The sequence below is a fragment of the Nicotiana tomentosiformis genome, chromosome 9 (assembly GCF_000390325.3).
Source record: "Nicotiana tomentosiformis chromosome 9, ASM39032v3, whole genome shotgun sequence".
NCBI lineage: Eukaryota > Viridiplantae > Streptophyta > Magnoliopsida > Solanales > Solanaceae > Nicotiana > Nicotiana tomentosiformis.
This window is the reverse complement of record NC_090820.1, coordinates 50,265,209-50,276,260: the sequence shown is the minus strand read 5'-3', so window position 1 is coordinate 50,276,260 and position 11,052 is coordinate 50,265,209. Positions and strand designations below refer to the sequence as shown.

General features: G+C 38.0%; 2 protein-coding genes across 2 annotated transcripts; both read right to left on the bottom strand.

Annotated features, from left to right (window-relative positions):
- Positions 1–331: 331 nt before the first annotated feature.
- Positions 332–877, bottom strand: LOC138898759 (uncharacterized). The gene has a single exon (XM_070184856.1). It carries the CDS (start codon positions 875–877, stop codon positions 332–334), a length of 546 nt encoding a protein of 181 aa, XP_070040957.1.
- A 3,578-nt stretch (positions 878–4,455) lies between these two features.
- Positions 4,456–9,930, bottom strand: LOC104085049 (acireductone dioxygenase 2). The gene is made up of 7 exons (XM_009589005.4): positions 9,779–9,930; positions 6,426–6,537; positions 5,623–5,717; positions 5,392–5,506; positions 5,183–5,307; positions 4,926–4,996; positions 4,456–4,811 (listed from the first exon to the last, which is right to left on the bottom strand). The coding sequence occupies exons 1-7, from the start codon at positions 9,794–9,796 to the stop codon at positions 4,745–4,747; spliced, it is 603 nt and encodes a 200-aa protein (XP_009587300.1). The 5' UTR covers positions 9,797–9,930; the 3' UTR covers positions 4,456–4,744.
- Between the last annotated feature and the right edge of the window lie 1,122 nt (positions 9,931–11,052).

The following is an 11,052-nucleotide window of genomic DNA, read 5'->3' as shown; positions in this document are numbered from 1 at the left end:
TGTGATCCTTGATCGTGTGAAGATGGAGCCTACATCTCCTGTTTCTAATAAAACTATGGAAGTATTTGGTGTTGCTATCCCCTTCTTCATACCATTTCTGCTGAGATTTCTGTCTAAGGATCGCATCTTGCATACGTAGCCACTTGATGTATTCTGCTTGGCCTTTATTGAGCTCTTCTCTGGATTGATCTGTGTTGTTAATAGTGTCAATCTCTTCCAGGTTTACCATTTTTGCTTCCCATATGTTAACTTGTTCAAAAACATTTCCAATCTTCGCTTTCGACTATCTTGTGAGACTCTTACTAAGAAGTTTCAATTTTTGTTGTAGCCTTCACATGGGGTTTCCAGGAACTTGAATGCTCCAAATCTCTTCTACCAGGTTCATGAATGATGGTTGCTCGGCCCATAAATCTAGGAATTTGAAGTATTTGATGCCAGCTTGAGGCTCCTTTTGACATTTGATGAGGAGAGGCCTATGATCTGAGCCAGTTCTAGCTAGGTACTTGACCATATTAATCTGGAAAAGTTGGGCCCATAGGTCGTTAACAAAGACTCTGTCGAGTCTCTTCCAAATCCTTTTTCTAGCTCTCCAGTTGTTGCACCACGTGAATCTAGGGCCTACAAACCCCAAATCCACCATCTCACAATTGTCCATACAGTTACTGAACTCAAAACTTATGTGCATTCTGTAAGGATTGTCCCCTTTGTTTTTATCTAGATCTAATATTACATTGAAGTCACCCCCAATGCACCAAGGACCATTGATGTGAGTGTGGATGTCTTCCAAACTGCTCCAAAGCTCTCTCCTTTCATTCTCAGTACATTTGGCACATACTGCTGTGAGAAATAGATCACAATTAGCGGGGGTGTATTGCATCTTGATGGTCAGCTGCTACTCTTTATTGTCGACCACACTGGTTTGATAGTTCCCTAACCAAAGAAACCAAATCTGCCCATTCTTGTTGGCCATACTATGTTGAAAGCCTAGGAATTTCATATACTTTTCAATTTTATTAATGCTAACAAAATGTTCAAATATTGCTACAAGCTCCACTTTGTACACGTTGATGAGTTTTTGAACCTGGGAATGGCTTTTTTTTTATTTTACACCTCTAATATTTCAAAAGATGGAATTTATCATAAGTCGATGGAAGATTAGTTTGTACTCCCTTCCACATTGGAAGAGTTCTGCTTCTCTTTAGTTTTCTTTCCCATCTTTTTGCTTCTGTTTCTGCTCTTGCTCTTTTGGACCAGTGAGAATCCCTCATTGTCTTTTTGGTTGCTTTGGGCATTTTGCATTTGGTCTTCAGAAATCCTCACCGTAACCTTATTTGGTGAATTCACCTCTATCTGATGATCAGCTTTCTTCGTAGGGTGAGGTTTATTTGTAGATGATTGTGGGGATTCAAGGTCTAGTTGGACTACCATATTAATCCCCGCCATTACTTTGATCTCTGAAGGAACGCTGATTGAACCCTCATTAGTTGTGAGGTATTTGGTTAGGTCATGTTGAGCTTGTTGAGTGTTGGTGTGCTGACTGCTCCCTTCCTTTTCTTGAACCATATTTCCTTGAATGTTAGAGGATTCTTGCACCACATGTTCTGATCCTTCAAACTTTCTGTTTGTTGGACTAGATTTACTACACTCTTTGAAGTCGTTGCTAGAGTCGGTGTCCCTGTTATCATCATTGTTTCTTATATCAAGGTTCACACCAGCATCACTGTTTTCATCCATTTTTCCTTGTTCTTGCTGTTGTCGATTGGCTTGATCCGCCTTGCCTTTGTTAAACCTTCTGCTGCCATTGACTTGACACCACATTGGTTTAAATGACACTTTGGATTTCTTTTGTGGGAGTCTCTTTGTTTTGCAGAATTTTCTCTTCTTTTTGGAAGTTCCGATCTTAATGTCATTGATATCATCCGCTTGTTCTTTGTGTTGAGTGGGCATACTGTTTTGGATATTATCAATCTGCTAAAAAATTTCCTTCTCAGGAGTTTGTTTGGTCGCCTCCTTCTCTGCTGCTTGTCTGGTAGCTTCATTTTGCATAATATTTGGCATTTTCTTTGTACCTATGACTCTCCTGCCATCCATAGTTCCATGAGCCTTACCATTTTCATTGATTGTGGTAATATCTGCTTCAAAAGCCTCTTTATTCCTCTTGATCTCAGCCTTTTTCTCCTCCGCTGCTTTCTTTCTTTCAATGGCCCGGCAATTTAGCAAATTGTGTCCCAATTTTCTGCAGAATTTGCAGTACTTAGGATTTCCTTCATACTCGAGTTTTTGAACAAATCTTTTTTGAGGAGCATTATCATATACTTGTCCCACATACACAGAATCTGGCTATGGTTTTAACAGGTAAATCTCCACTCTAACCTTAGCTACACTTGGTCTTGTTCTACCCCTAGTCGCTAAGTCCATTTCGAGTGGAATACCCACAACGCTAACAACTTGTTTTACATACTGCCATGTATGCATATGAAAAGGAAGGCTTGGAAGAAGTACCCAAACCGGAGCAATTGGAAGGTCCTCCTCCGGCTTAAAATCCGGTGACCACTTCTGAAGCCACATTTGTTGTCCCTCGATCTCTATAACTCGTTTGAACCAAACCATGGAGAAATCTTCTTCATTAGTGAAATCTAGAAACACATTAAAATTGTCATACACGTCAATTTTGGACGATCCTTTTAGCGAAATCAATTCCTTAAATTTAGATCTAATTCGATCTATTTAGGGCCGAAGTTTTAGAAATCTGCCAACTAGAGTGAATTTGCATTCGGAAGCCATGATTTCATAATAGTCTGACGCTTTGAACATGATTGTCGACGTACCATTGTGTGTGGTGTGTGTAGCAATTACAGAGTCTCGTTCATGGCGGTTAGGGCACACGGTTGAATTTGGGGAGTTTGTGACTGTGGTTGCATAGGAGATTTTGCCTTCAATTGCTTCAATGGTTTGCTTCGCCTGTTTAGTAGAAGCGTTTTGCCCATCCAGACGCGTCGGAATGGCACCGTCCGTCTGGTCCATGGGGAGGCGCGTGTGTTTTACTCATTAAAAAATGTTAGCGTTGGAAAGAGGGATAGAAAGCGAGTTTGCATTGGTCAGTTGATTTAGTAGGTAGTTAACAATAAGTCTGCTGGAGTATAGACCAAGACAAATGATGATCAAACGTTTAATATTTCATCAATTAATAGAAGTAAGGAGTATTAGTACTAGCAGTTAGTAAATGGGGTAGTAAGTATCAAGATCTGCCATGCAATGAAATGAAGTGACAAATGGAAGTGGGAAGAATGCACTAGATGAAATGTTCAGACTGGTTTTATATTATGCTGTAGCATCTATATTATCTGGAAAGAACGCAATATGAGTCTTTCAAGCTAAACAAAGAAGTCCTCAAGTGCTCACACGATTGATAGTTCAGGAAGCAGTCTGCAGAGGAAGTTAGAAGCCAAGATCTAAGTTTTTATCCTTACGTATATGTGGTACAGAAGATGGAAAGCATAGGCAGTTGAGTTCTGGTACTTGGGACTATGTCCAAATTTCAGTTCTGTTTCTGGTCTTGTACATAGTTCTCAGTTGGTAAATAAAAAATCTCTAGTCACCGAAAATAGATACTCCCCCGTTTTAATTTATGTGAACATGTTTGACTGGACACGGAGTTTAAAAAAAATAAAGACTTTTGGAATTTGTGGTCCTAAATAAATTAAAAATGGATCCAGAGTATTTATGTGGTTATAAAAACTTCTCATTAAGGGTACAATTGAAAGTTTAAGCTAAATTATTACCATATTTAGAAATGAGTCATTCTTTTTCGAATGAACCAAAAAGAAAATAAGTTCAAGTAAACTGGATTCTAGTGTAATACTACCTAAATCAGACCAAGCCAAGTAAATAAATTCTTTTTAGTTACCAAAAAAAAGTAGCAGCATCAGACCAAGCCAAATAAAAGCAGTGCACGTGTTACAACTATAATCCATGCATTGAAAGAAAAGCTGAAAAGTGTCATGATTAGCTGATCAGAAAAATAATACTATTACTATCTAACGATATCCAGTAATATTTTAATTGAGGTATCAGATGAATGTAGAAGAAGGGCAGATCCCAGGCCCCCACTTTTCCCAACACAAGCTACTCCAAAATCCAATGAAACAAAAAAGTGTTGGTGCTGTCTAAACTGTCTAGCAGCGTCCAGAGCTTCTACTATTTTTATTTCTGAAATACGCTTTTGCCAATTTAAATGGGTAAGTTTATTGCTGTGAGAGGGAGAGGACAGAAATATTTTTCCATCCCCAAAAATTATTTATTGATAATAAAGACTTTGCCAAATCATACTCAAGGTCAATTAGTAAAGGTTTTATGCATAAATAGGATTAGGAGTAGCATGTACCTGTATCTTCTTGCAAGTCTACAGAGGGAGGATTCTGCAAAAGGAAAGAGGACTGTGTTGGACACAGAACAAGTTCAAGAGTTCATGTCATTGACATCCAACAACAAAAATGGCAGAGCTAATTACGCCCCGAAACAGGAAATATTGGACCACTCGACATGCACAAATGTTTAAATTCACAACATAGACTCCACTTGTATATAACTATTAAGTTCAATATCCCCATAGGAGATTTATTTAGTGCTCGAATTACAACATTCAACAAGCTGAGCCAGGCGCACACTTCAGGAACCACACAACCATCATATGGTAACATTTATTACAGCCTTATGGATTTCAACTTCTTCGCCTCTAGTAAATTTAAGCAGCAGCATTAACTGCACGGCCAGCGCCTTCTGCTTGGATAAACGATTCAATATATTCTTTCCTGCATTATCAAAAAAAATTCATTAGCTTCCACGCCCAAGACCGTGTCTGATTAACCAACTATAACAAGGACCAGATAGTAAAAATAGAGTATAGCAAGTGCCTATAAACAGACCTTGCAGGGAGATGGTCATGTGGGCGATTGTATGGAGTCCAAATTGGGTCACCAACAAAGAGTCGCATTGCCTACACAAACCAAATATTATTACCAACACAATTGAAAACCGTTCCTCTGATCAAATATACCATGCAAGAAGTGCAATCAAGAGCAAGTGCCAAAAACGTGTCTTGACAGGGGAAGCAATAAAAGGAAAATGGAAATGCTCTTTTCATCATTAACCATGTATGTTAATGCATGCTCTTAAGAAGTACCTTAATGTAATTGTCTGAATCAAGTGTGAAGCGGTGATAAATTCCAGCAGGCAGAACAATCATTCCACCTTTCTTTACCCAGACACGAATCCAGGCATCATTCCGATCCCGGAGATCAAAATAACCTACATCCGGAAGTATATATTTAGAAAAAGCAGTATAGTGGGCAGCTGGACTTGCAAAGCCCAATCAATTTACTGCAATCATACCACTTCCTGCAACACAGTAACGGATCTCTTCGTCGGTGTGCAGGTGTTCTTCAAAAAAGTTCTTGATTTTCTCCTCGTAATTCGGTAGTTTCTCAGGGCAAACCTCACAGAAATCCTGAAGTAAATTGTGAACCCTTAATGCTTTGGCATTTCCCAAAACTTTAAAAGATAAGGACCACGATATATCAATTTAACAGATGAAAGGTCTCCGTTTTGTAACTTTTAACATACCATGTAAGAATAGCCACGAGCTTCCCGAATTTTCTTCAACTCCTCGTCTGTCTCATAATTGTCAGCATCAAGTCTCCAGCTGAGCACTCCAAGCTCTGAAATATTCACACAGTAATTATGAACGGAGTATGAAGGCAGGCCAAATCCAGCAATCAACTTGTAAGGAATACCTACACTATGCCCTAACGGCCTAGTTCAAGGTGCAAAGGTTAAGGGACTTGTGACTCAAGTCACAGGTTCGAGCCCTGCGGCATGCAAAGTAAGCCCCGTATTTAGGTAGAGGTTAGAGGGGGAGGACCCATTATGCCCGAGTTACAAAGGCTGTGGTTGGTCCTAAGGATTGGCCCCAAACGAATTTCTCGGTCATCAAAAAGACAAGGACTACCTACGCTAAGGGTCGGTTCACTTTTATTATTCCTTGTTCATCATATGATGAAGTACCCGATTGGAATTTTGGAAAAAAGATACAACTTCCTATCCACGTGGGATTCTCACCCACCAATCAGGCAATCACAACATAAAAAAGATTTTCACCTATTCAATTTCTAACGCCCAAAATACCAAGAGAGTTAATAAAAATTAGATTAGCAGTATTAACTGGAAAGTCACTTATCCACTTACAACAATTTACCAAGTAGAGATCCTAATCCAGAGAAGTCCAAAAACTTATCTGAAGGTATTGGGGGAAAAGTATAAACTGGCCCCAAAACCCACGCGATGTCTTTTTGAGAGGAAGGATGAAGAGGGCTTTTCTGTTCCTCACAGATAAATTAAATAGATATAAAACTTAGCCTGATCTTTACCAGCAAGTTTGTCAAGAGACACAAATTCCTTTGGCTCACGGTGATGGGGAAGCCTCTGGTCCTCATCGCTGTCATCCATGTACCATGCCTGTACGACGTCCTCTCGTGGATCCTGCAGGAATTGAAAAAACTAAGAGAGCTTGCAAATAATTCCCAGTTCCTTCTCCAACTCACTAATTTTATGGTAAAATATACTTTGTTTCAATCAGTGAAAATTCATTCAAAAACAGATCTAAGAGCATTCTCCCCTTTGCAGATTTAGGGGGCCAAGGAACTCCGATAAAGTACCCAAATATTCTGTTAACATGTTAAACTAAATGGCCTAAAGGTATAACCATGTGGTTAAGGTAATATATATATATATAAGGTATTGATAGTACTCAAGTTATGCTTAACATGATCCTTAAACCCAAACCAAAAAAAGGAGGCACGGAAAATAAAATCAGTGTAGCATAGATCTCAACTCGTCTTTATTCTCCTTTTAAAATAAGCTTGCCCAAGCATGCCTGATTCATATTGTTTTTTCATTTGCTGTCTGTTGTAAAATGTATTATAAGTTCTTCATCCAGGCTAGAGGAGCTAACTTATTATAACAAACTCAGAACCAGAACCTGTTTCCTTTACTCTGGAAAGTAATTACCGTTTGTTCCCAGACTGTTACCTATTCAAGATCTCATTCAGAGTTCACATGAGACAAGCTTTCCAGCTCTTCAATGTTTCTCACCTTGGAAGACGCCTCAAAACTATAAGACTTGTATGCTTTTTGCAATAAAACCGAAAAATTCAAAACTTTTAGTGGAGCACATACAAATCAAATAAAACCGTAAGTAATTACTATAAGACAGTTGGTTAGAAGTTACTAATCATCATAATCATATTGCCAGGGCTTGTACCCTGCAAGACCGTTTGATTGTACTTTTGAGTCTCTAGTTGGTATGAGACCTCACATTCATGTCGTTTGGTTTTTATTTTTTTTTGGGGGGGGGGGGGGGGGGGCGTTATTACAAAAATGTTATTCAACAGCTAATATGGAGCTTCTGTTGTCTACTGAAACTTTGTCCCCGTTGTGTTATGCCGTTTTTACTTTGTACCCATGTTTGTAATAAAGTCACATTGCACTCTACCTGATATGAAAAAAAATCATGTTGCACTCTATTGTATGGCCAAATAAAAGACAATCACCATATTAGAAAACCATACTCTACCCTAGGCAATGACCAAATACATCAACTTGTAGGAAAATGCAAGCATTATTAAGACCATGACGAGGCAATAATGGCCTGCCATCCCTCTTCAACCAATAAAATCCAAACCTCTCTTTGTCTTGTACGTATATCATTTTATTTGCACTTCTTGTCATGGTTTACTCGGATGGTTCACCTTTAAGCAAATCACTCTCCACCATAAAAGCTGTCTATACTGTTTAAAGCAGTTTGCAACTAACTCAAGCCATCCAGAATTATGTCCTGTTGTATTATGCCCAAGATACACTAAAGTACCTTCATGGACATTACAACTATTGCTATAAACCCCTAAATTTTGAAACACAACTCATATTTGAGACTAATTTTCTTATTCCTCGCACCTTATTAAAAGATCTAGCTCGTTCATAAATTGATCAACTTTCTTTGAACGTCATATAATTTTGCTTTGTTGATCTTTTTCTATTCATCACAACTCCCTTTTTCATCTATAATGACTTCTATCTGGTACAATGAAATAGACAATAGGTTAGTTTTCAACTTTCCTACAGTCAACATTATTTATTTTTAGCAATCGAACCGAACGGTTTGGAATGGGGTAATCAGCAGTAGCGTGGCTAGGAATTTCATCAAGGGTGTTCAAACTTTAAACAAGTCAATAAGATATGGCGCAGCTTCAGCTGATCGAGGACATGACCCTTGATAGGAAGGTATTGAGGTCGAGGATTAGGGTAGTAGTGTAGGTAGTCTAGAGTGTTCATAACAGTAGTATTGACACGCAGTCTCGCTTTCTGTTGGTACTAAGTTTCTGTTGTTTCCTTTCATTGTTGATCACCTTACTATCTTGTTGTATTTATTCTGTTTTTATATGGTATTTTGGTACTGTTCCTTCTTGTCTATATTTTCATTAATGTGGTGCTTATGCTTTCCTGAGCCGAGGGTCTATTGGAAACAGCCTCCTTATCCTCACAAGGTAGGGGTAAGGTCTGCGTACACACTACCCTCCCCAGACCCTACAGTGTGGGATAGTACTGGGTATGTTGTTGTTGTTGTGAATGGTGTACCAAAATTTCTGTAGAGCTTAACTTTTAAACCATAAAATTTATTTAAGAAATAACTTTTAGTTACAAAATTACTTTTAAGATTAGTTATTTATTTCTACACAAATATAAGTTTAAGAGTTATTTTGTTAGAAAAACTTTTAGATTGCAAAAGAATCAAATAGACCACACGTGGTGGTTTCCATTTAGTTTTGGCAAACAAAATGGGCAAAACTTTGAACCCATGAACAACACGTCACTTTGAACACCCTGAGCCGTTGGACTGCCTCACTCAATTGTGTTAAGGGTGTGCAAACTATAATATATATCCATATAAAGTAGTATTTAACTTACATACGCAATATAATTTTTAGGCGAAGGATATGCGCTTGACCACCCTTGGCATAAGAGTAGCTACGCCACTGGTAATCAGCTCTGCTCTATCGAACCCCCCCCCCCCAAGGGAAACATCGTCTAGACCTGTCTAGGAGCACCATATGCATCCTAGCAAACTATTAGCTTTTTGCAGAATAAGAAATTGCAAGTCAGATAGCTTGAATGTCATAAAAGATTTCATAAAATGCAAAAACATTTTGACAGTTTTCTCACCCAAAAAGGTTGGGGTGTGTGTGTGTGGGGGGGGGGGGGTTATGTTGGGTGTATCAAACAACCTATAAAATCCAAACAAAACATAAAACTGATCAAACCCTTTACAGCAATCAAAATCAAGATCAAGTAAGAAAGATAAAACAAATGAGAATCCCAGTTGCAAAATCCCTATCTTTATGTGTATGCACAAACAACGACGAATATTAGATGTATGCGTATCAAACAAGTTATCAACCAAACATATTTCTATAAGAAATTTCCCCAAGTAAAAACGAACTGGAACTTTCATAAAACATCATAAATAGCATCACAAGAACCCAAAAACATTTAAGAAAATTTAATTCAGAAACAGATCAAAAGATTTCCCAGGAAAAGGAATTACCAAACCATCATAAATAGCATCTAGAACACGAAAACACAAAATTTTAACAAAACTAATGGGCACAAAGAGAATGAAAATTAAGAAAATAAAATTCAGAAGAAGAGATTATAATTAACATACCTTTTCGATGGAACCCATTTTTTGTTATTGCTTCTGAATTTCGGAGCGTTACGGAATCTTGAAATGTGAGAATTGCAGAGGAAAATTATAGAACCCTCCTTAAATCCGAGTCTCACGTTTTTCTCAAGTGTTTTATCTTATACCGGCACGTACTAATTTGTCAAAAGACTAAATTAACCTTTTTGTTTTCACGCTAAAAATCTGTGATCCGTCCAGGTTAAACGAATTCACTGTTTTGAGGTTAGTTGAAGTGAGGGTGTTTTTGTCATTTAGGGGTGAAAATGGTAGGTGGGATGTGGGAAACGCATACTCGCCAATTGTACCAGTATCTTGTTCTTTTTTGACAAATTCACATAGACGTTCGATATCAAATATATACATTTTTTTTTTTTTCATCTGGTATTTTAACCGAACACACATAAAAACTTAATCTTATGGAGTGTGCGCATCGAATTATATTAATTTATTATTAATTAAATAATAATAATAATAATAATAATAATAATAAAGTAGAAATAAAAATTAATTAATTAAAATTTAGTGATAAATATATTTGTAAAAACATGTATTATTGTTAACCCGAAAAATCGGATAACGTTGAAATTATGTATGGTTCTAAGGGTAAGTAGATTTCTTTGATCTGAATATAACAATACACGTATTTATGATGCAAAATAGAAAATGATGAACCAAGATACTTAGTGAGTGTTAGAAAGATAAACATAATGAATTCTTGATCCCAGGGAAGATGTCTTCTATTACATTCTATCTTGCCTTTTATAGCCAAGGATCACTACTTTATCTATAGCAACATAATGGAATAATATTACTAGTGGAGGACCCATGATGGTGTGTCGGATCGGAACCTCGGCCTTGGTTTCGAGCTTGGTGATCACTTTCGGGCATCGATGTTCGGGACTTGTATCGGTCGATGTTACCTCGGTCGATTCGGACGCCCCGAGCTCGGCGCCCCCATCTCGGAATTCGTTCGGGTTCTCCATGAAGATACCCCTTGACTGAGATGCCATCCTCGATCGATCTTTATGATCGAGGATCGGTTTTAACCATATACAGATAGCCCCCTCGTTTCTTGGAAAGGAGATGACGAGAAACGTTGTGATTTCCCTAAGGTTCGACCGAATCAATGATGACATTTCTATCGACTTTGACTATGACGTGCGTGATAGCTATCCCATCGATTTGGTTTTATCGAGGCATTTAATGTGTGTCAGTCGGTAGTCGGCCACCGCTAGAAACGAATCGCCATGCCTTAT

Excerpts from the sequence above, each read along its gene's own strand:
- LOC104085049 (XM_009589005.4), bottom strand. Across the intron at positions 5,718-6,425 it reads GTCTCTTGACAAACTTGCTG|AGCTTGGAGTGCTCAGCTGG; the intron begins GTAAAGATCAGG and ends TGAATATTTCAG. Across the intron at positions 4,812-4,925 it reads CATGACCATCTCCCTGCAAG|GAAAGAATATATTGAATCGT; the intron begins GTCTGTTTATAG and ends TTGATAATGCAG.
- LOC138898759 (XM_070184856.1), bottom strand. The coding sequence starts at position 877 with ATGCAATACACCCCCGCTAATTGTGATCTATTTCTCACAGCAGTATGT.